The sequence below is a fragment of the Candoia aspera genome, chromosome 3 (genome assembly GCF_035149785.1).
Source record: "Candoia aspera isolate rCanAsp1 chromosome 3, rCanAsp1.hap2, whole genome shotgun sequence".
Classification (NCBI taxonomy): Eukaryota; Metazoa; Chordata; class Lepidosauria; order Squamata; family Boidae; genus Candoia; species Candoia aspera.
The window spans coordinates 57,061,799-57,087,946 of record NC_086155.1 but is presented as its reverse complement, the minus strand read 5'-3'; the positions used below and the strand labels follow the sequence as shown (position 1 = coordinate 57,087,946).

Below are 26,148 nucleotides of genomic sequence, written 5' to 3'. Positions count from 1 at the left end.
ACTAGGAAGCATAGCCACTTGTGATAATTTTGGTTCATGGTGATCAAATGTAATCATTACAGACATAATTCTGATGGATTTTTTGTATGTTCTGCTGAAAATGCTGTGTTTCCTTTTACCTTTATTGATGCCTTCTGCTTCATTGATGTTTTGTGGAAGAGTGGTTTGACAAGTGATAAATGTAATACACACAACTATGCACCAAGATTACTGTTATTTTGGGGAGATCAGGTCCAATCTAACAGGCAAGATTTTCTTTGATTTCCTTTTCATTGACACAAATAATTATCTGGCTCTTGTATGTGTAAATAACTCTGCTTGCATGTTGAGCTGTGTGCACACAAGTTCAGTTGAAGAAAAACACTGAGTATAGTTTAAAACAGTTCTGCTTCTGCCAAACTCATGTAATATTTATTAAGGGGCTGGGAGTCAGATGCACTGACCTCTGCGGTGCTGCAGTTAAACAGCTCCTGCAAGTCCCCCCCTCACCCCACTTGCATTCTAATTGCTGCACTTGTCCTTTGGCTCTGGAGGTTTCTCACTGGCAACATTCATGCTAATGGAAGATTATTCTGGGCAGGGTGTTCTTTTCTTTTGCCACAGCAATAGCAAAGCTGTCTCTAGTTGTATGGATCCAAGTGCCAAACATGTCTGCTGAGATTCCTAGGGCCCAGGAGAGATTTTCAGCTCTGCTGACAGCAGCTGGTTGTATGCTGCTAAGAATGTGGGACAAAGGGTCAGTTGCTGTGTTACTGATATTGTACAGTTTTCTTACTTAGCTCTATTGCACTGTGTTACCATGTTGTCTTTAAAGAACTGTTTGACCCTTCACTGGATGGATATTTGTTCCACTTGACTTTCTGTTTTCTCCTATCTTCTTTTGGAGATTGAAATCAATACTCACTTTCGGGAGTCAGGCTGATCTTTCGTAGAAGTCCTGACTTCCTGCATACTTTTGTTAGCTGGAGAGGGAATTGATAGTTTTGGACAGGTAGAAGCGGAAGATACTTTAACTCTTCAGCTTAGTTTCCTAGAAAAGAGCACTGAAAGATGAAGATTGCTTTTTAAATAGCGGTGATACCAAAGTAGTATACTTGATTTGTATATATAGAAGTTCCTGGTTCATTCCTTGTCATTTCCACTGAAATGTTCCACTAGATGGTGGGAAAGATTTTTGGCTGTAATCCTGGGCATTTATTACTACTTAAAGTAGATGAGCCAAAGGTTTCTAAACCAATCTGTATGTATGGACATGTGGATTATTTATTAAGAACCATGTCTGCTCTATATGGCACTGTTGCATTGTTGGAAATCTTGTATCCTTAAAATCTTGTGTTCCATTTACTAAAAAAAAGTAAATCTAGATCTACTATTATGAAGATAGGTAAACAAGCAGTACTATCTCAAAGCTCTGCATTTTAATAAATTGGAATTACTAATTGCTAATGTAAGATGGTAATGTAGTATTTCCTTGCATAGCTCTTGTCTAGTCTTCATGATTAGCAAAACCAGAATTTATTTTATATATATTTCAAATTTCATCACCGCCCATCTCCCTCAGAGAGGGATTCAAGATGGAGATACTAAAAGTTCTTAATTTAAATTCATGACTACATGAGGGCCTCTTTAGGGCACTAAGCACCCCCACGGTTGATTATCCCCCTCCCACCCCAAGCGAGATGGCAGAGCCAGGTCTTTACCCCTTTCTGGAAGGCCAGGAGAGTGGGGAATAAATGTTTTAAAGATATATAATGCATGGTTTGTTGTTTTGCAAAATATCACAGAATTCAGTTTTTCATGGCTTAGAGTTTCCTAAGTACAGAATGGTTGACTATGTTAAGTAGAAAATATAGAGAGAATTGGTTATTCCAAGAATTGGGAAGTGTTTCATTTGATCTTGCTTCGCATTAATTATATTGTGCTTTTCTACTTAAAAATAAATTCAAAGTACTGTCAATTGTAATAGCCTCTCCCTGAGATTTGGAGGGCTCCCACCCTCTTTGCCTTCTGGAAGACCTTGCACTTCCCCCAGGGATTGGGCCAGGATGGGAGTTGAGCCTGGTGCATGTGTATTTTGGATAGGAATGTTGTCCCTTGGTTGTGTGAAACAGTTTTATTTTTCTATGCTTAGTTTTGTACGTTGTTGTGAGGCACCCACAGTTATGTTACATAAGGTGGGCAGTCATATAAATCTTTTAAAGAAATAAATACAATTAAACACAAGAAATAATGAAAACAATAAATAAATAAATCTGCAGTAAATGCAACATAAAGCGATTTAAAACAGCAACAAAATTAAAATAAAAGAAGAAACACATAAGGAAACCCCATATTGATTTCCTAACAGCTTCTTAAGGATTTTTAAAATATTCATTCATTCATTCATTTTCCTCCTCTGGTGAGTAGATAACAAAATATGAATAACAAAATTTTAAAAACAAAAATAGCTTATAAATAGATTAAAATAGATTAAAATTAACAGTAAAATTGGTGCCAAAATTCTGCTTGCCATGCTTGCAAAAAAACAAAAATATTTGGAGTAGCCTACTGATTCTTCATATGATCACCATTTATTATGATTTCTGTTAGGAAATTGACATTGATCTTTCATCCCTCCCCTCAGATAATAGTGTTTAGAAAAAACTGAGTTTACAATAACTAAGCTGTTTACTTTGTTGACAAGCTTTTAGCCTTCATTGGAGCATGGAAAAATTAATATGTTTAGATGATAGTTCCAGGTTGATGTTTGCAAGATTTTAAAGGCCAGCTATGCTTGCTCAGCTTATTATAACATTGGTTTATGAAATATATTAAAATATTGGCAATAAATTTGTTAACAAATGTGATGCTATATAAATATAATATAAACATTTATAGCATAAAAACTAAAAAAAGCAGAATTTACCTTTATCCAAATATCTTTGAAAATGGTTACCTCACAGGAGCACTTTTGCACTGAAATTTACTAAGTGTTTATCTGTGGTGCCTCCTTTCTTCTTTTTTTCTTCCTCCTGTTGTGTATGCTGCCCAATCAAATTGATTCAAGGTAGTTTACTGTCCTATTGCTAATGAGCATGGGAGCCTTTTTACTTGAAGTTAATCTTATATCTAGAGGCATCAGGGTGACATTAGTAGGGGAAAACTTATAACAATCTTTTGGGGGAGATGGGCGGTGGCTAAATTTGATGAATGAATGAATGAATGTTGTACAGTAATGCTGTTGCCATTAATGGCCTGATGGTGCCCAGCACCGAATTCGTTATTTCTATCTCAGAAATACATGTGGGATGAAGGAAGTGGTTGATTCATTATCTTCTTTACCATTGGAAAGGATGAGGAGAAGAATATGGGAGGAAAAAAAATATTCAGCTTCTCAGCTTTAAAACGTAGAACAGCAATGAAGGAGCAGGAGTGTGAAATGGAACAGCAGAGGTGGCAGCTGTTATTTATGTGGGGGGAGGATTGTAGAACGAGGTGCTGCCTGTGGTTTGCCATTCTGGTTATATTCTGCTTATGAAGAAAAATTTTAATGTAGAAGAAAAAAAAAGATTTCCTCAAATTGAGCTCAGTTCCTGGTGAACTCATGGACACATTCCTGAATTTTTCTTGCCAGAACACTTCTTTTTTAATTTTTTTTTACTTCCCAATCTACACTACAGCTGTGGTATTTCCTGATGAACTCCCATCCAAATACTAATCAAATCTGACCCTGGTTAACTATTTTTGGATCAGCCAAGGTCACTTAGGGGCTCATCCACATGTCCTGCTTGCTCTACTGCAAAGACACTCTAACCATTTGTTGAGGAAACTGAACATATGTCATTGCCGTCAACCTGGCCCCAACCCTTTTCAAGGATGATATCTGTCCTGTTCAGACTGTGAGGTGGCCAGACAGAATTATTAATCAAAACTCTTTATTTAAAATAACTATTTAAAACAGTAAAGTCCTGGTGAATAAATAAGGCAAAGCAATTTCAATCAAGACCACCCAGGCAATGACGGATGAACAGGCAAGGCTGCAGGATCAGACTGTGGCAGAACAGCAAGACAGAATTCAGCTAACTCTCTGATGGAAGCTGTCAGGCTTAGTGAAGCTGGAGGGCGTGGCAAGGCAGAAGCTGGAGGCAAGGTTCTGTGAGCTGGCACACAGATAGGACTGGGCTGACGTGGAGGCTAGGCAAGCATGACTGGAACCTCTGGGCAAGGCTTGGCTCTGGAGGCTAAGCTGGGCTGGACTGGAGAGTCTAAGCAAGGCTGAGATCTGAGAGCAAGGCTGGACTGGACTGAAGAGTCTAAGCAAGGCTGAGATCTGAGAGCAAGGCTGGACTGGACTGGAAAGTCTAGGCAAGGCTGCAGACTGGAGGCAAGACTGGATTGGACTGGAGAGTCAAGGCAAGGCTGAGAGCTGGGAACAAGACTGGACTGGGCTGGAGAGTCTCGGCAAGGCTGCAGACTGGAAGCAAGACTGGACTGGACTGCAGAGTCTAGGCAAGGCTTGAATCTGGGAGCACACCTGAATCGTGCTGGAGCGAAGCAACAAGGCTTGGAGCTGGACATGAGGCCGTGTTTAGCGGGGATGGCAAGGAGAGGCTTGACTGGAGTGGCTTGTGCAAAAGATGGTTCCGCGGTGGTAGAAGACGCTGGCGCTGGTTCCACTCTGGCTACAAGCAAGGCTTCCGATGCAGGTAATGGCTCTTTCTCAAACACTATGAGCCTGAAGGATCAGTTGTCTCTGGCAGCTTGCTCCTTGTGCACTTGCCTTTTAAAGCAATCCCTTCTGCACCTTTTCTCTCCTGCAGCCAATTGAACTGCCTTCTGGTTCACGTGCTTCTCAGTTCTCCTGTCTCGAGCGCTGATTGGAGAATTCAAATCCCCCCCCCAGGAGTTTGTCCAATCCACATTTGCAAATTCTCCCGCTCTGCTGAGTCACTTCCTGGTTCAGCTTCTCCAAGTCTCTCCTGGTGAGTTTCGTTGTCCCCTTCTGACTCTGGATAGGTTTCGTTTTCAGAGTCAGAAGCGGGCTCAAACTTCACAATGTCCACCCATCTTTTCTTTCTCTACATCAAAGTGGTGTTTTCTGATATCTGCTAGCACAGGTGGTGTTGTGTGGTTTGTCTGTAGCACTTCATGCGGTGGTGGGTCTCTTCCCTCCAGTCACTGGTAACTGCCCTCCATTATCATTTTTTGGTGCTGCCAGAAGGGACTTCTGTCCAAGAATAGCTCAGCTGACAGGTTAGTGGGTTGCAGAACAGCTTGGAGCTTCACCATATACCCCTGTTGCATCCCACTGACTATTGGGCTATTTTGGGAGACAGCTTTCCTGGTGTTACAGAAGACCAATAGACAGGTTTGCTTTTCTTCCTGTCATCTGTATTTCAGAAGATCAGTACTGTAAAGCCATGTTCAGAAATAGCCCAAGTGAAATGTTCTAGATGAACAGCACCCCCACACCAGCAGCCCATCACCTGGGCTACTTAAAAATTGCTAAAGTTTTCATCCCAGCTACTTATCTACCCTTGCCCAAGCCTGCCTCTCTGTATTTGCCCATGTCTGCCCCAACATGCAAGTCTTCTGCTGCCAGTAACTACCCCAAAGGTGGCATTCTGCACCCCACCTTTTTCCTCTCCCTTGCTTCAGGAAACAAAACTCCTGTTCAGTTTTACTAATGAGACAAAACGGGCTGGAAGTATAGTCAGTTTTTCTTTAAGCTGACTTCTGCGCTATATAGCATCACTTTAGTGCAGCTATGCAGAAGAGCCCTAGATGTTGCACTTGTTGTGTTAAATTAAAAGTACAGAATTCATAAATGGAAGGATTGAAACCAAGGAGGTTGAACAGAGGTGCTACATGATTTGAGAGGGTATCCATCCACATGGATGATTTAAATGATTTCCTTGCACATTGTAGAGGGTTCGACTAGCTGAACTTTGTGGACCCCTCCAACTCTGTAATTCTGTATTTCTGTAAATCCATGTCTAACAGTGAGCTGGATCAACCAGATTACCATTTGGGAGGTAAGATGACAGGAGCAGCAAGGGATCAGGCCTATTAATTTTCCAAAGCCATCATAGCTGTGTACCCTAAAAGGATATATCAACTTGCTGTTAGATTGGGGAAAATATTTTTAAAATATATAAAATATAGCCTGAACTGGTGGGCTGGTGTAGCACTTCCTTTTATGATTACTTGCTTGCTGCTACTGCTACCCTATCAGGGAGGATGGGTTGTTTGGAGGCCCTCTGAGCTGCAGGAAGACTGGTAGTTGTGTGGGGAGGACTCACTTGTGGTCCTGCAAGCCGGATACTTCTCTTGCTTATCTTAGGGAATACCTGACTGTCATTGGAAACTATGGACAACAGTATTCCTGGATTACTTTTTGGGTAAGGTTGCTTGAGACTAAATAGCAAAATCTACAGATGTTTGTGAGAAAGGTTCAGCTTCCAACACCCTTTCAGAAACAGTACTTCATTAGCATCTTTTGTCAGTCAATAGAGTCTTATGTGTCGGGGAAGAGGAGTAAAGAAATGTATATCATGACACCAAAAAATGACTTACATATTTGCATCAGACATTGGGAAGGAGTTTGAGTCATGACATCACTGGGTGTTGCTGGTTTGCAGCAGATAACCAAAAATAGAGTATTTATGTTTTGTGTCACATGTTTTTGCTTCCTGCACTATGGATGAGGCTCACAGAGCCTGGCTAAACCATAACATGTTTGAGGGTAGAGATTTGGGAGAACTCATATTATTGTGAAAGGTGACTACTATATTAATTCCAAAACTTCTCAGTAAGTGTATTGCTTCCTGTTGCAACTACTTGCAAATGTATACCAAAGCTTTCTCTCTGATTGATTGGATGCTACTAAGACGACTTCCAGAAGTGATTAAGTCTGCTGTGGAGATATGGAAGCTAGCCACAAGTAGTCTTGACAGAGGGACTTTTGATGACCTAGCAGAGCTCAGAAACTCATTTTTAGTTATTTCACGCAATCACAAAGATACCACACTATCACTACATTGTTAAAACTTGCAGTAAAATTTGTAAGCATTGCAGGTCTTTTACTTTATACCTTGTAGGAGGAGAGATGTGTTGGTCTCTGGTAGCCAAAAATCATATATATATATAAAGAAACTTTGCCAGCACAATTGTGTGAGAGATTGCTGAACTCACATACATCAAAAGGTTTCAGGCTATTTCAGAAAGGCTCAGCAAACACAATGGATTTTTAACACATTACAATTGTTAATTGATAAAATACTTGTGATCTGTTTCACATGTAACCTGCATCTGCATAACCCTGTCTTTTGTTTCTTCTGCTCCCACACCCCAGTTTAAATCCTACATCAATCTAGTCACTCCACTGCATTTGATGAAGAGAGCTGTAACTCACAAACGGTTATTATTTGTGTTAGTCTGAAAAGGTGCTTCCAGACTCCTTCTGGTTTTAACCATATATCTATACATCTTAAGTGTTTGAGTGTAGATGCTTCCCTTTTAAGTACACTTTTAGCACCAAGATTAAAAGAAAAATCAATGTGTTTACAACAACTTATGCCATAATATATTTTGAGGTCTTAACTAGATCCAGGGTGTCAAGATCCATAATTCAGTGCTTAATTCATAAATTGCTGCTTGCTAAATGCATGCAGCATTGAATATTAAGCCTGTATCCTTCCAAGTAAATAATTCTCCTTTTCTAAAGTAATTGTCTGTTTTTGTTGTTGTTGTTATCTTGTACCTCCATAAACAGTTGCCTTTACCAAGCAAAGTATAGTTTTCTCATTGGCTGTTTTCCGTTCTCTACCAAAGATTCATTCTGACATAGGAGGCAATGCTACCTGTATCCTGAGATGGTAAGTTACACTTGAGGAACGGCAGTGCTTTCTAGGTACAACATATATCTGACATAGTTAGGTCTTTTAAATTTTCCAGACAGATGAATACTTTATGGTAGCTTTGAAGGCATGCATGGCCATGATTTTGCCCTCTTGTTTATAAAATGTAGGCATAAATGTTGTATGACTTTGAGATGCAGGAAGAGGTTGTGTCATTCTACTTCCTCATTTTCCTGCAACAGTATCTTTCAGGTCGTTTGTATGTAATTTAGAAGCTTTTCTGCAAGGCTTCCTTAGCTATTAGATGCTTGCAGGATGGGATATTAATATTTTAAATGTAAAAATATTAAAACAGGATGTAATCTTTTTAAGAACAAATCTTGAGTCTGGAGGCAGGCAGCTCTCTTCCTCCTACTACCTGTGTAGAAGGACCTTTGCCAAGGCAAAGTTAACAGTGCATTTTAAATATTTTTAGATCATGAGCATATTGTTCTATTAATGCCCGAGACTAGGTCTATAAGATTGAATACTCTCTTTCAGTTTTGAAAGAGGAAATTCTTTAAAAAGCCAGCTTGGTATTGAAAGATTCTGACATTCCAAACCTAACAGATGGACAATAACCATCTCTGATTAGCTGGGGGACTTGCACATTAATTTTTCATACAGTAGGACCACCTGAGTGACTGAATTCAATTACAAGCTGCCTCCCTTTCTTGTTGGCCCCCACTTTCCCTCCCTGTGTTATTAATGTGGCACCTCCATAAAAGAAATGGAGGGACCTGTTGAAAAGTGAAACCCTTATTTCTTAGCATGACCCCCTAGATAATTAGGGTTAAATTGATATGCTATCACACTGGTGACACATTTTATCTGCCTCTGTTTGTACAAGAGGATACAATGGTGGAGGAAGGACCAATTTGTGTCCTCCTTTAACTAACCAGACTGAGATAAAAGGTGTCACTAGGACGATAATGTCCTCGCCTTGCACTCCTTTATTGTTGCTCAATTTGCCCCCCCTCAGTCCTGTTCTTTCATTCTTTCAATACCCTCGGCCATATTTTAGCTCCATGCCATTGCATAATGATGCTCTGCTAAATGTGTGTGTGCTATCTGCAACTCTGGCTGACAGCCTTGCCCGATAACCAAATTCCTGGCCATCCATCACTTGCTGCCTCTTCTCAACTTAAGGAAAGCGATAACCAAAGCATGGCTGTTTATCACCGCAAGCTGGGCTCTTCTTTTGCCTCCACCTTTCCTTCTCTGGCTCTTCAGAATGGCAAAACTGCTGTGTACTGCCAAGAAGGCTTCCTTGACATGGTGCTGGCTTGTAATTTTGGTGCAAAAATAATTTGTTTTTTTTAATTTCACAACTCCAGAAAAAAAAAATTAAAATACGTATGTGTACAAAAACAGCTTAATGCCCTTTTAAATTAGAAATGGAGTCTTATTGAATGTCTCCTCAGTTGATATCAGAATAGTATGCATGCACACACACACCTCTATTCAGATAGCAATTCACAAGTCCCTGCAGTTTTCTTGGCAAGATTTTGGAAGTGGTTGGGTTGAGATAGATGGCTTTAGGTGACAGTATGTTGCTAAACTGATAACCTTTCTGATATTTTCATCTGAGGAGGATTGGTGTGACAATAAGAATAAAAGTGTCTGCCAAGACAAGGACAAACTTGAATCCTGTTTATCCCAGGACTGTTATATTTATGTAGAAGAATATACACAGAAGATACTGTGTCCTGATCCATTGACTTGGGATGGGGAAATACAGTACCTGTTGGAGATGCCCAAGATTGGACAATATATAAATGCAAAACATTAAGGCAGGGTTGGGCTGCCTTGTATTGGCTAAGACCACATTTAACATTTGGGAGGAGCTTGAGGACCTCCAATAGGTGAGGTGGTGATGTAAATTGGCTGAGCCAGTTATTTTGTTTTTGTTTTTCTAGATTTGGGGATGGACGTTTTAGTTCTGGTACGGTTATATGTGAGTTTACGTTACAGATTTCAAGTGTTTCATGCTTCAAATGACAGAAGGATATTAACATTACTCTTTGACAGTTTTTATCAGGAAAACCCAAGGACTTTTAAAAGGGATGGGGGGGCACACGTTCCTTATCTCTGTATTAAGGGGGGAGATATATATCTCTATGCCTGGGGACTGTGGGGGTCTGGATGGGGAACAACAGGCTTCAGCTGAACCCTGGTAAGACGGAGTGGTTGTGGATTGACGGCGCCTCACCTTCTGGGAAATTTTCATCTTTAGTTCTGGATGGGGTTGCACTGCCCCAGACAGACTCAATGCGTAATCTGGGGGTTCTCCTGGACTCATGACTCCTGCTCGAAGAGCAGGTGGCAGTCATGACCAGAAGGGCCTTTGCGCAACTTCGGGTTGTGCGCCAGTTATGCCCGTTCCTGGAACGAGAAGCCCTCCGAACAGTCACTCACGCCCTGGTCATCTTCCATATAAACTACTGCAATGCGCTCTACATGGGGCTACCCTTGAAGAGTATCCGGAAGCTTCAGCTGGTCCAGAACGCAACCGCGCGGGCCATTCTTGGTGCCCCTAGGTTGGCACATATAACACCTTTGCTGTGCGAGCTGCACTGGGTGCCAGTTTGCTTCTGGGTCCAATTCAAGGTGTTGGTTATCACCTTTAAAGCCCTACATGGCATGGGGCCAGGTTACCTGAGGGACCGCCTCATCCTCATTACATCAGCCCGCCCCACCCGATCATCCAGAGAGGGCATGTTACGGACCCCGTCTGTAAGAGAACTTCATCTGGTGGGGTCCAGGAAATGTACCTTCTCTGCAGTGGCCCCCGCCCTTTGGAACATCTTGTCCCCGAGGTGAGGCAGGTTCCTGCCTGCCTCACCTCCTGACCTTCTGCAAGGCCCTGAAGACTTGGTTCTGCCATTTCGCCTGGGGCGGGAAAGTGGGTAACCATTCTTGGGGGTGGCTTGCACCCAAGAGGCCCTCCCACCAGCTTGGAATTTTATAGCCTCTTGGATTTTATATGTATTTATTGCGTTTTATAATAATTGTAATGTGTCTGGTTTTATGAGATTTTAACATTTATTATTATAGTTTGATTTTATTGTAAACCGCCCAGAGTCCCTCTTTTGGGAGAGATGGGCAATAATTAAATTTGAATTATACACACATACACACATACAAACACACACACACACAAACCCTACAGCAATCAAGCTTGATTCTTAAGAGAAACACACAATTCTGGCAATTGCTTCCATCATTTTCTCATTAAAGACAGTAATAAATTATTGTACTCATGCTGTTTGGTAAAACCTAAATGTTAGTGCTTGTTTATCTATAGAGCTGAGCTAGTGGAAATCATAAAAGGAAAGTCGCTGGTTTTATTTTGTTGATGCTAACCAGGCCATTTGGTTTCTTTTCCGAACTTGACATCCTCCAGATATACTGAACTAAAACTGCCATCAATGCAGCCATTTGATATGTTGTCTGTGGATGATTGGAATTGTACACCAACAAAGTTTAAGGCTACCAGATTGAGGAAGGATATCTTACCCTCTTGGGTACAGCATTAATGCCACTGACTCCTCACTGACTCTACCTTGCCCAATCTGTTCTCTCTCTTTTTTCTTTAAAAAAAAAACAACAGTTTAAGGAGCACAGTTTACATCAAAGTGCTGGGTGCAAAGTGCATGCTTGATTTGCATATCCAATTGCTTGGACTGAAGTAATTACCATGTGTAAATGGATCTATTAATCATTTATTTAATTAATTTTTGGTCTTTCCCATGGCCACCTAATTCATACCCAATCCAGCATTCAAAGCATCTCTAAAAATCTTTAGCAAAGCATTAATAAGCAATACGACCTGTTAACTACCCCATATCAATCAAGTTGATTGAGTACAAATGAATTTACATTCTAAAATAATGGACACAATGTCCATTTTTTTCTCCACCAGTAGTGGAAGGCTGTATATATTTATGTGTGTTATGGGTTATGTAGCAGGTGTATTGACCTGGAAACAAAAGTTCAGTACTTGTCCCTTTTTGTTTGCTTCTGATGACAGAAATAGAAGGATTGTATTTAATATCCTAGGATGCTAAACATTTGTACCTTGGCTACATATGCTTGTTCTGCCAATCTCTTGTCCTGATGGTCTTAAATCTATGAGGTGTTAAGCCTGAACAATGCATTTCAACTTGTACAGGAAACAAAGGACAATTCAAGATAAACCCTTTTCTCAGCCCCCAGCATTGCTGTGTTGAATGGCTCCTCCAGCCCCCCCCCCCCCACACACAAAAGCTTGCTACTTAGCATTGCAGCTTTGCATATGGGTGGATGTTAGGGGATAGTCAGTGTACATAGCTCCATTCTCTTTGAATGGATTTAAATAGTCTGTTCAAACAGATGCAAAATGTTTTGAGTGACAGCTCTGGGAAATGACATAGCCAGCTCATTTTACAACTCATTTCATTGAGTACGATCTATTAGTCAATAAAGGGATTCTTTGACACAAGAAGGTATATATTGCAAGCTATAAAACAAATACAGAGAGTTGTCATAATATCTATGATGTGTTGAGGGATGTGTATCATTGTAAGTATGAATTGTGGCACATGGAATGAGAGGGTATTTAAAGTATATTACTCTTTAAAAACAACCAAACAAACATATTTTATGAGCACTGCCAAAGTACTTGTAATATTTTAAAATTTGTTTGTCTCTTAACTCCTGAGAATTCAAAAATAAAATACGAGGATGTGTGAAGTTGTCACCAATGGTAAATGATCCAGTAGTTTGGCAACATTGTTGTTCATATAATTGGAGACAACACAAGGAAGATTTGTGCCATGAGCTGTCTTTACTTAGTGAAAGATACCAGTACTGACGTTTTAACAGACTGTATGTATGTATGTAGGGATGCAGTGGCGCTGTGGGTTAAACTGCTGAGCTGCTGAGCTTGCTGATTGGAAGGTCAGCGGTTCAAATCCGCGTGACGGGGTGAGCTCCCGTTGCTAGTCCCAGCTCCTGCCAACCTAGCAGTTCGAAAACATGCAAATGTGAGTAGATTAATAGGTACTGCTTCGGCAGGCAGCTAATGGCATTCCGTTTAGTCATGCCAGCCACATGACCACAGAAGTGTCTACGGACAAACGCCGGCTCTTCAGCTTTGAAATGGAGATGAGCACCGCCCCCTAGAGTCAGACAGGACTGTACCTAATGTCAAGGGAAACCTTTACCTTTACCTATGTATGTATGTATGTATTAAAAAACTATAAATATATTTAAAAAAACTATATCCAACTCCAAAAAAATTATACAGTATGGCTCCAACAGATCCCAGGAGCAACATCAGAGCTCTCTGTCCAGAAGAGTGCAGTGCTAGGAACAGTTAAGGTACTACACAGAACCCTCAAACTCCCAGGCCTCTGGTAGAGGACCTGAGGTTGAGGAAGACACACACCACACACAGGGGTGAGAAGGGAATATGAATATATATATATATATATATGGAAATGTATGAGTTGTTGGTTCTATCTGACTTAACCCACTTTTTTTTTTTCTTTTCATGGATTTTCTAAAATATAATTTATATTTTTCTAATTTGTATTCTAACTAAATTATAATTATTTTGAATTTTCAAACTGCAACTGTACTTGTTTTCCAATGAAGCAATGGGGGGGGGGAGATAGTACCATTAAAGTGCCCTCTTTTATCTTCTATTTTTTTGTACTTTTTCTATTTTTATAATGGTTTTATAATTTTTATTTGTAAGGTGCCCAGAGTCATTTTTATAGTGAGATGGGGGGGTAATATAAATTTATAAATAAATAAAATAACATTGATCATCAAAGAAATATTTCATGCACCCATAGGTGTTTTCAATAAATAAAAACAATGAGTAGCTATAGCCCAATACTTGATATATGTGCTTACCTACATAGAAAAAAAAATACAAAGGTAAGTAGATAATGAATATCTGAAGGACTAGAGAGATTGGCCATGCATAGTGACAGCCAGTTTGTGAATAGGCAAACAGGCAAACACCTTGAGGCAACAATGGAGTGCTTAATAATTTGCTTTCAAAATGTTAGATGTGCCTACCTTCCCAAAAAGGTTGGGGATCCCTGAACTAGAGGGACATGTACTCCTAAGTGGTCTAGGGTTTGGGCTGAAATACAGATGATGCATTTCATTATCTCTTCTTTTTTACGGCCAGCATGTTAAATAAAAAAAAGATCTTGGGTACTTAGGCTGTTCTAATTGAAACCAAGCTGCTCTTTGTCTTACAGGTTACCTGGACAATGCCAGTACTTAGGGCTTCCAGTTGCTGATTACTTCAAACAGTGGATTAATCTCAAAAAGGTACTTTCATTGCAGATATATCTCTCTTGCCCACCCCCACCTAAGTCTTTGTTGCCTCTTCATTTCCATCATTTCCCCTTACTTCTTCTATTCTCCTTCTCTTCCTTCAAGTATTTAATAAGCCCTGCTGTTTTGCATTGAAATGAGGAGTTATTTTCTCAGAACCTGGGTGAAGGAAAGTTCCTATTGTATTTCCCCTAATAGAGTCTTACTGTACTTGATGGAATATGGTCTGCATCTGGAAAATCTCATTGTGGCCACCCTGAAGCAGCACCTCTATGCATAATAACTTAGCATCTCTCTAGGATAGGCTGGGTCAGCTGGAGCATATCTAAATCTTCCTTCCCCAGAGTTTCTAACTCTCCCCTGCCCCAAAAATTAGCTAGCTGTTTTTCATCTGTGAAGGTCTTAAAAATACATAGAGAAATAGCTGGCTTAAGACTTTTTGCTTTATTCACTTTAACAAAACCACCACTGATCCTCTTTCCTTTTGCAGTTAAGTGACTATAGCTATAGCTGCTGAGGCACGGATGCCTCCTTCATTTCTTAGTTCACACTTTATTGATGGATTACTCAAATACCTTACATTTTTCTAGAAAGCTGCTCATGCTTTCTACCTACGCAGATTAATATATGGACCCACACACCCCATCTGAACCCAACTTTTAGAATATGCACCAAGGAAGAGGAAATCGGCAGTGGGATCAAGAACTCAAAAACTGTGCAGTGCAGAGACCTGCAACAACTTTAAAAATTATTTTGTTTGAATCAGAGTATAAACAAATAGGATAGTTTTGCATTTTAAATTCTTTTCTATTTAAATAAGAGCTTGCCAGATGAAATATGCTGATAATATTGTCTTTCCCATTTTATCTGTTACATAAATAAATAAAAAAGAGGTATTCTGAGCAGTAATGGAAGGAAAATTAGCATAATCTGTTCTGTCAATTCAGAGTAGGGCACAAGTATAATGAGGGAGAAGCTGGCAGCATGTTCCTCAGTTTGACAAGGATTTCCTTCATTCCCTGCTGTCAGACCGAATCTCCTAGCTTATTGCTGGCTTTCTGCAAATGTAAGCTGAAAGTATGTTGGGATGTTTGCAACTCAGTAAGCATTAATAATTGCCATTTGAAGTTCACTAAACCTCTGGTGAATGTATAGTAATGATATAATCAACCAATATTAATGGATGTATCAAGGAAAATAAAGTAGAATATCCTTGTGTGAGAACATTTGATATTAGCTGGGTGGAACTTTTGACTGTATTGTACTTCTTACACTTTGGGGCAGTATGTTACATCTTTTTACCATCATTTAGGGCTATTGGCTTTTCCTTTTAGAAATCTGACTTTCATATAATCCATTCTTACATTCCAACAGAGGGAAATAAGAGAATAGCTTTCTAAGAGAATAGCTTCATGATATAAAGCTTTGATCAGAATTCATGATATTTTTGAATCATAGAATGGGAACAGGACAAAACCTCAGGACAGAGACACAGAATCAGGGTTCCTGTAGGGAAAATAACAACAATTGGGGTTAATATCAGTTATACATCACCTGCTTTTTTATCAGATATGGTGACCCCTGCTGGTTTTATTAGAGGGAAATAAAGCTCATTTGCTCTACTTAGTATAGGAAGAGCAGGATTTGACTTTGTACCAAGTCCTCACATTTGCCAGACTGTGAAGTAAGTTCATTTACCCTTCAATTTGAAAATTCTCCTGCTCATGGAAAAACTCTAGCTTTTCTTTTAGCTTCTTGTGAACCTGGCTTTCCCTTTGCTGACCTGTCTATGGTCCAAAGACTCATAAATAAGAACCTCACTTGCTATTTAGACTAAGTAGAGCCAGAATTCCAATGAAGGTTGTGTTCAGATTGAGAAGCATATCATTATAGTCTCTGGGAACAAAGTCTTTTCCTCAATTTTCAGTGTGATTACGTTGTATTAAATCTTGTCTATAATTTCTGTGAAGTGAACATTGTTTTAGATTAAATGGGTGGATCTATCCCTTCTGTATTACTAGGGTACTCTTCTGTTCAATTTTTTAAAATAAATTTTCAAGAAGGATGTGTAAAAAAAACCTCCATATTCTTTTCACTTTCAACTTTCCCAAACATATAGAGCTTTTGAAAGATAATAGAGGATAGGGAGAGACTAGGAAAAGAAACGTGTGCATGGTATGTGGGGAGAAAAAATGGAATACGCATGGCAGGTAATGAATGGTCAGTAAGGGAGAGTCCAAATGAGTGTAATGGCTAGCAAAGGTTAACATATCTTTCCCCTGCTAATATGGTCATCTTTCGGAATTGCTAATGAACATCATAAAAAAACTGATGGGATTGCAGACCGAAGTCTTACAGTGAGGTATTCGTTTGTTCAGGGAGATTGGAATAAACAACAGCAGCACCTCACCATGGAGGGTGTCTAGGAGTGAAGAGTGGCTCAGCATTTTAAAAACGTTTCTTTTGGAGACCTTTAATCATTTACAGATTTCATGCCCTGGTTCTGTATCTAGCCATTGGTAAAAGAACCGGTGACTCAGAAAGGCTTGCTATTTGATTGGGAAGTACTATTCTTAGAAAAGGTCAAGGCACCTGCATTTTCATTGTTTCCTATTCTTTACATTAGAATAGAGAGGAAACTGATTCATTCCTTGTAACCTTGTATGACTTAATGATGATATGCTATTGTTGCATGAGGAGCTGTCCATTTTCCCACACCTATCTGTCAGATCCAATAGCCCATCTTGGATATGTGAGAAAGGAAAGACATTCCTGCATGAGAAGGTTAATAGTAGGGCTGTGCAAAGTACTCAAAGGGACATTGTGTGAAGCATGTTGGTGAAAATGAAACACTCCTCTTTGAAATGTGGAGACAGCTGCATCCATTGGTAAGCTGGGTATAGCTGCTTTGAAAGCTGTTCCAATCATCTCCACATGTATGCACATGTACAGCCACTTTGCTTTGCTAGCAGTCTCTGCAGAATCTGAGCATATCCACATGCAGACAGTCTGGAAGAGCCTTGAGCTACACCAAGCCTTCCAGGAGTGGCTGCTGCCTCAGTACTTTGAAAGGGAGTGTTTCAATTGCATCAGTGCACTTCACAAAGCACCCTCATGAATGCTTTGCTCAGTCTTATTAATGGCAACTTGATACTTAGTGCAGTGACTGGATAAAATCCAAGATTTTAGGATAAACACAAAACCTTGCTTCTACTTGAATATATTGTCAGAAGTTTTATTTTCCTCTGTCTTCAAATGCTTCTCCTTGCCAAACCATATTGCATTATTTCTGACATTTTTAATGTCACTGAACTATCTTGTATCTTTTTGTGAGTTATCAGCTTAGTGAGGACTTAGGGCAGAGAGTTTATCATGTTTTATGCCTTGACTAGATCTAGATTTGGAAGCGTGGCCCAAAATATGGATGTTATTAGAATGTTTCTGTATATCAGATTTTTCCTTTAACCCTGTCAAGGGGTAGTGTTGAGATAGTTGCTGAAGCTTTTTGACTGTGTCTTTAGTTCTGCTCTTGTCAAAGTCAGTATTTAGCATTAGCAGAGATTTTATGGGACAGAATTAAGTTTCATACACAGAAGCTATGTTGCTTTACTTGAAAAGCCGAAAGTCCTATTAGATCAGAATAGAAATGCACTAGGGAAACGGCAAATGCTTGAAAATAGTTGAGAACAAAAACAGAAACATGTGAATAAAGTACTGGTGTGAGGAAAAGTGAGGGCAGGATAGTAATGCATATTTAAAAACAGAAATATATGAGATCATATACCCAAAACAAAAACCCTCCTTAGGGTTTTCCCCTTTATGGGAATTCACAGAACTGCACTTACCTACATATTTGTCTAAAGTTATCCACTTGATAGAGCCAAAAATGGCAATTTATCTTCAAAATATGTGCTACAAATTCCTCAGGACAAGAGAAAGCTCCCTTTCTTTGTCTGAGAATGCCACGAGCATTGATGATGCTGTATAAGCGATTGGTAGTAGGAGTTGCCGTATAATAAAATGCAGTTCCTCAGGCTGTGTAATAAAACAACTTTGATTACAGGGAGCAAAAGGGATGTTCTCATATAAACAAAACAGCCTTATTCATCACCAGTGCAATCTCCATCCATCCACTTAATATATTACTACATTCTTCCCATGTAGTCACATCTCAAAGTGGTATATACATAAAAAATAAAAAAAGAAATACAATAATAAAATACATTAAATTAAAACAATATAAAAGCATATTCATTAAACGGGGAGGTAGAATGGAAAAAAAAATACATAGGCAAGACCTGGGTAAAGAGAGAGACTTGTAAGGTATGTGCCTCCTGGATTTGGGTAGGAGTTTATTCCAAAGAGAAGGTGCTACCGCAGAGAAGACCTGTCTATGAAACTGTGTTAGCTGTTGAACAAGCAGGAAGATCTCCATACATCCAGGTCTGTAATGGGGAATGTGATCATGTGTGCACGCTCTCTCCCTGTTTAACAGCCAAAGCATTTATTTCAACAGTTTTAACACGTGCGTGGTCAGATGCCTCACTCAACAAACTGGTTTCTGCATTTTCCACCAATTGCACCATTGGATCAAGGATATCCTCGCATATGTGCATTAAAGTAAGCAACAGTAGTTAGACTGACATTGACCAGAAAAGGATATTGTTCATAAAGTATATTAACTGAAGCTGATAATAGACAGGCCTGCTCACAGAGGTCATTTGGACCTTCACTGACAGTGATGATGCTATGAGCTTTCCTAATTTTGGAAAGAGTATAGCTGTATTTACAACAGGCAGATTCCTCACTTCCCATATCAAGAAGCATACACCCATGATGTATATTGTCAGGGTTTAGTTTCAGTTCTTGAGTTTATCATTGTTTCTACACTTTGCTTCAGAACATGCATTACCCCCACCCGCCATTCAGATATTATGGAGAAGTAGAGCTGAATGTCATCAGCATATTCATGATACCGTATCTCAATTTTTTTTTTTAATGACTGGTCCCAGTAGCTTCATACAGAGCTTTCAAGATACCTTGGGCTCAGCGTTGTAGAAAGGAGGAAGAAGGGGGTAGGGGCAATCTTTATTGAGAATATCATGATACACCTCTAGAGAAAAATCAGGCTGTCATAAATTAACAATTCTATTGTGTGGAGCAAATGGTGCATTTACTAGGCCAAATGTTTCCTGATTGTTACCCGGCACTACTACTGTGGTACCTGTTACAATTGTACAGTAATGCCAAATGCAACATTAGTATGTATTTTAGCACTTGTAGACATTTCTACAGTTTGGGGCACTTTTGTCTTATAATATGCCTCCTTGAGTTACATGCATATGCTCTGCATAATTGTGTTCACTGGAATATCAGAATCCAAACTATATATCAAATGACAGCATGAAGTTGACTGGATAGATTAGTTATGCACTGGCACACATTTTATGCAAAAATTTACCAGAAGATTGGTGCCTGCCTGGACCTCCTCATGTCTCTTTGCTGGTTCTGTTGGAATTGTTGCTTTAGGAGATGAAATTGCAGCTTTGTCTGAGAAACTTAGGGTTTAAACCTATTGTGAATCCACTGAATATGTCAGCAAGAAGGGCAAGGGAAAAAATTACCATATGAAGAAAGGCTAAAGATTAGGACTTTCCTGTAATACCCTCTCTTATCTGTTAGTTTTCCAGACAGAAGGGTAAAATCAAGGAGTTAAACAAAAACAAAACAAACAAAAAAAGATCCAGGGAACAGATCTTTATTGACCAGTGAATTTCCAATGAAATTAACAAGCAGCAGGTTTAACAGAAGCGTATAAACTATTTTCACAAGGCTCATGGTTTATGTGGAGAAGTCTGCTATCACTACTGCTTGGCAATAATAATAATACCACCTAGACAAATTAGTGGAAGATAAGAGTATCAATTTGCCTTTTATTAGGATGTGATGGGCATCTATCCTAATGCTTAGAATGACTCTAAACTTGAAAACTAGTGATTGGAATGGGATGATTAAGAGTATGCTGTTATATTTTGTGGAGCATCTTTATCTGGCTTTTTATCAGGAATAGAATATAAGTTGTTTGAATTGTTGGTTTGGTCAAAGCATTAGATTTATATATATTTACTATTAGGCAAAAATAGCTCAGTGAAATAACTGATACATAACAAACTGCTTAATTAGCATTAGCATCCTTGCTCTCAAACATCTGCTCAACTATCTAGCCTGGAGACTGTTCTTTTAGAAGTGTGACAGAGATGCTGTTTGCCAGAAGTTAAAATTTGCTGCTAGTTATTCTTGTTTTTCTTCCTTGCTAGGTTTAGAACACCATAGCGTTTGTACTTTTTTGTTTGTATACAGTGAGATCATTTCGTCACCAGGTGGAAGACCTTTTTATTTTCCCAGACTTTTAAATTGTATTTTAATTTAGATTGTTTACAATTTTGGTGATTAGTTTGCTGCTGCCCAGTTAGTATTGTGTCTTTATTTTGTATTCTGTTTGATTTTACTGTACATGTTTTAATTCAAAAATTCAAACATATTTTTTTTAAACATGTTTTACTGTAAACCACCAAGATAACTTTGGCTGTTGGGCAGTTTAAAATTTTTAATGAATAAACAAAGATATCTGTTCTTTCATCCCGGTGCATGAGATCAACTTGTTGGTCATGTGATAACTCAAATGATACTGGTAACTGGCCAATTACCGATACACACGCTGATGCATTGATCTGATCCAGGAAGGCAGGTGTGCTTCTGCTGCCTCTCACCCTGGAAGGCTGACTGTGGCCAGCATTCTACCTCTTTGCCTTTAAATCTGTCACACAGCTGTCTTGAACTCTGGGAATCTTTTCACTCTCTCCCTCATCTTGTTAACATGTGTTGCCTTTGGGGTAATCAGGGAAAAAATATTATGTCCTTTTACAATTACCGGGTTTTGGAATATTAAAATGTCTCGCTGCATCGGCAGTGTTATTTTGATTGGTATTCTAACCTTTGACTAGCCCATAAAGCGAGCTGCTCTTCGAGCCAATATTGCAGGACTGAAATTTAATTCCGAAATGATTCCAGATAATAGGGAGACAGATAATATATGCATGAAGGATATTATGTTTGGACTAAATGCAGCAGGGCCAGGGCTTGGGAGTTGAATAATAGCCGAGAGTGAGTTATAATCTGTGGGACAGAAATACCTTACTGTCAGGGCTAGGAGAGGAACTCTTAAATCATAGAGAAAGAGCTAGCGGGTAGCCACTGGAGACAAAAAGGGCATCCGGAGAGGCCTTAAAGAAACTGAAGTGTATCCACTAACTTGGATGCATGAATATCCATTTACAAATAAAAATCAAATTTGTGGGGAAGGAATGTGAGTTTTGAAACCAAATTTCAGGGTTTTTAAATAAACTTTAACTTTTTGCTTTTCCATACTTGTGTCCAACATATAAAGTTGTAACTGAAATTATTCAACCCCCATTGCAAATCAGGTTGATTGCCAAAATGTACAGACTTTCAGCTGTTTGCAATGAACAAATCAAACAAAAGCAATTGAAATAGCTCAACACAACAAATGCTTCAAGTCGTGTCCCCAAATTCAACTGAAAATGAATGCAACTTATCATGACTTCTCCAATCTCAAAATTATTCAACCCCTTCATGGCAAGCATCTTCAGTACTTACTAAAGCACCCTTTTGCTGTTATGACCTGCTGCAAACAAGATGCACAGCCAGACACCAGCTTCTGGCAGCGTTCCTGAGGAATCTGAGCCCATTCCTCATGAGCAATGGCCTCCAGTTCAGTAATATTCTTGGGCTTGTGTGCTGCAACCGCCTTCTTCAAATCCCACTAGCAGAGCTTTTCTATGGGGTTCAAGTCAGGTGACTGTGATAGCCACTGTAGAATCTTCCAGGACTACTTCTGCATCCAAGCCTTAGTGGAATTTGAGGTATGCTTGGGATCATTGTCCTGTTGGAAGGTCCAATGACACCCAAGCTTCAGCTTCCTTACAGACGGCATGACGTTTTCTCCTAGGATTTCCTGATACTTCAATGAATCCATCTTGCAGTCCACACGCTGCAGGTTTCCAGTGCCAGAGGATGCAAAGCAGCCCCAGAGCATCACCGAGCCACCACCATGCTTAACAGTAGGCAGCGTGTTCTTTTCAGCATATGCTTCATTCTTCTTCTCCAGACATACCGCTGATCCATTGGGCCGAAAAGTTCCAGTTTTGTTTCATCACTCCAAAGAACAGAATCCCAAAACTTCTGTGGCTTATTGATATGAGTTTGAGCATATTGGAGCCAACTTTCCTTGTGCTTTTGGGTCAGTAGTGGTGTATGTCTTGGAGTTGTAGCATGGAAACCTTCTGTGTTTAGTACGCTGAAAAGAACACTCTGCCTACAGTTAAGCATGGTGGTGGCTCGGTGATTCTCTGGGGCTGCTTTGCATCCTCTGAAGTACTGAAGATGCTTGCCATGAAGGGGTTGAATAATTTTGAGATTGGAGAAGTCATGATAAATTGCATTCATTTTCATTTGAATTTGGGGACACGACTTGAAGCATTTGTTGTGTTGAGCTATTTCAATTGCTTTTGTTTGATTTGTTAATTGCAAACAGCTGAAAGTCTGTACATTTTGGCAATCAACCTGATTTGCAATGGGGGTTGAATAATTTCGATTGCAACTGTATAGCAAAGGCACAGTGCCCTTACAGAAATGGAAGGACAGAGCTATTTAGCACCCATTTCAAATACCACTACAATGTAGTTCAGTGGGTCAGCATTCCTTGTATGCTTGTTGTTTACAGAAAGAAACAGCAGCCACTCCTTATCAACAGGGGTCCTTCCTATCATTTTCCTGGAGTTATCAAATATTAGTGTTGATGTACATCATGCTCTCAGTGTAAAGCCATGTATAGTGATTCATTTCACCTGCCCTAGAAAGTTTGAATGTATTGAAGCATACTTAGTAAAGGTTTTGTCTGAGGACCATCTCTTTTCCTGTGAAACTTGAAAATTATTGGGGAATACTTTACTTAATAGTGCTGTCTGTTTGCCAAGTAGATTAGGGATGTTCTTAGGATTGGCTTGATGGCCACTGAACCACAGGAGTCCAATTTTTTTTAAAGCTTTAAATATTCTGAATGATTTTGTTGGCCAAATCAAAGTTTTATTTTTTACCCTTGTCTTACTATTTTTTTTAAATACTATCTGATACAAATTTTCTTGTAAACACATAGGTATTGGGTGTATTAAAAAAATAAGCCTAGAATTATCATGAGATAATAATTGTTTTTTGAAAGCTAAAGCTAAGGCTGTACTGAGTGACATTTTGTGGACAATCATGGATATACAGCTGAACGTTATAGCAGCTGAATAAGATGGTGATAACAGTCTTCAGAATTGTGCCAGGTATTATTTCCCAGAGGGATATTATAAAATATTTCAAAGGCAGCTTGATAAAACCCAAGAAATTGCAAAATATTGTAGAATTAGCAAGGCCCCAGTAAAGCTTGCTTTACTTGATCATGGACTGCGTGATGTAAAGCTGTCTGAAAGTTTTTTAAAATTATTTTTTAAAATTATTATTAATAATAATAGTAGCACTACTATACTATAAGATAGGTTGTTTGTGATTTTTTTCCAACTTCCCAATCAGTCTACAACCCTGGTATTTTTTTGGTTTCACATCCAAGTTTTAATCAATCCAGTGCTACTTCACTTTTTCCAGATCTGCCAGGGTCTACTAGGATTATTGTAATGATGTATTAACTTTTACTTTAATCTATGTTAATACAAGTGAAAAACAATCTAACATGGGTTAACATAAATGTAAGTTTAATAAAAGATCTAAGTATACATCTCCCGCTCCTTTCATTTAAGAAATATAATCTTACAAAGTGATTTCAAGTGGAGAAACAGCAAACGCCACCCAGAGTCACTTGCTGAGATAGGCGGCCATAGAAATTGAATAAACAAACAGACTGGGAAACTGGGAAAAATTAAGTACATTTTCATGCTGCTACTCTATCCCAAACAGTCCTTTCTCTTGTTTAAATTTGGTGTTTTTGTTAGATTTGTACGTGTATACAATTAATACATAGTTAAGCCTGAAAGAAAGAAAGAAAGAGATGGGAGAACTGAAAAGTTTAAACATTAAATGTCCTATCCTTGTATTTATCAATGGCAGAGCAGAAAATCAAATCCAGAATAGACAACTGTATAACGTAGGTCATGTATATGAACAATCCTGACTATATTCCACAACTATTTCCTAAATCCCCACTGGGTACATTCTACTGTACTTTGGTGAATCAGTATTACATAATGCAGGTCATAAGCTAATACAAATTCAAGGGCCTAAGTTCACATGTTTACTCTAACTCAGCTGACAGAATAAAACATGGTTGACAAATATTTTAAGAGTGTAACTCTGGCTCACTCAGCATTGAATTGTATTTGTCTCAAAGCCTATCTTTAATTTGTTGCCATACAAATTTTTTACTTTGGATGTTAAAAGACAAAGGGTTTTCTCAAATAATCCTTGTGTTTTTCACACATTTCTAACTGTTCATTATATTTATACAATATAATGCAATGCAGCAAATGGTAGACTTCATCTGCAACTAGTCCAGACCAATCCAGCTTGTTATAGCTGTACATCACTGCCCTGGCGTGACCTATCCTGAAATGTTAGACTATGATGCTTAAGCATTTGTGCTCTTGTTTATAATCCTAGATACCATCTTGTCTTCTCTGTGATGGTTGATGTGTGGCTGCATAGGCTAACTGCTAACATAGACCTCTGCCTGCTGTATTTGCCTGAGTGCTGTAGCTGCACCCTGCCACAATGAGGGGCTTAAGATATTAAATGACATTTTTGACAGTTTCTTTTAAAAAGTGTATATTCTCTTATATTACAAATATAAGAATGGCAGGACTGGAAGAGATGGCAGTTGGAATCAAATTTGCAGATTTATTTATTGATTGGCCAAAGGCTATAATAAAAATTCATTCATTCAACTTGGAGGTTAAAATTCTAAGAATGTGAGATATGCAGATGATGCCATTTTGTTAGCTCAAAATAACAACTTCAAAGAGCTCATTATGAAAGCAAAAGTGGGAAGTGAAAAATCTAGGTTAGTACTAAATACTAAGAAAACAAAGAGACTGTCAACCAGCAAAATTGGTAGTGAAAGAGTGAATGTACTAGTTAGTTTCGTTTTCTTGAGCTCAAAACTAGATTAAGATGGATAGTGTGGTAGAGAACTAAAGAAATTAATCCTAAGAAGGAAGGCAATGACAACTAAGACAAGATCAGGAAGGGAAGGAATTTCTATGACAACAAAGATCAGAGTAGCTAAGCAAGGTGTTTCTAGTTGTAATGCATGGGTGTGAAAGAGAAGAAAGATAGAGACCTTTGAAGTCTGTTATTAAGAGCATCATGTACTGCAAGAACCATTCGGTCCTAAATGAAATAAAGGCTGACTGTTCCATTGAGGCAACGATCAGCAAACACTCTGGGCATGTGATGTGACTGGTTAATAAACTAGAAAAAAGCACTACATGTGGCAAGGTTGAGGGAAGATACAGATAAAGACATAGACCTGTGCATGACTATAATTGAAATCATTGGAATATCCTTGGAGGAATTATTTATTATTGCTGGGAACAGGTTGAAATAGTAGGTATTTTGTCCACTAACTTTGTGTGGTAAATATTGCTGTAAACAGAATTGGCTAAAATATCTTCAAACAAATGTAAACCTTTTTAAAAATGTATGTGATGTCTTGATATTAAGTATGTATATGTATTTTAAATATAGTAAAAATGTGAGTCCTCTATTTTTAAGGTATCATAAACTACAGGAATGCTGGGATTAAAGTTTGTAATTTGCGTCAAATGAAATTTGAGAATGTGTTTCGTTCCATATGCAT

The 26,148-nt window shown here is 38.9% G+C and overlaps 1 protein-coding gene across 1 annotated transcript in view; it reads left to right on the top strand.

The window, feature by feature from the left end:
• The window catches only part of ERI3 (ERI1 exoribonuclease family member 3), a 299,426-nt gene that overhangs the window by 103,848 nt on the left and 169,430 nt on the right, over window positions 1-26,148 (top strand). Inside the window, exon 6 of the mRNA XM_063297801.1 lies at window positions 14,138-14,210. Within this exon, the coding sequence (XP_063153871.1) occupies window positions 14,138-14,210 (73 nt within the window). The remainder of the gene's footprint in view (window positions 1-14,137; window positions 14,211-26,148) is intronic.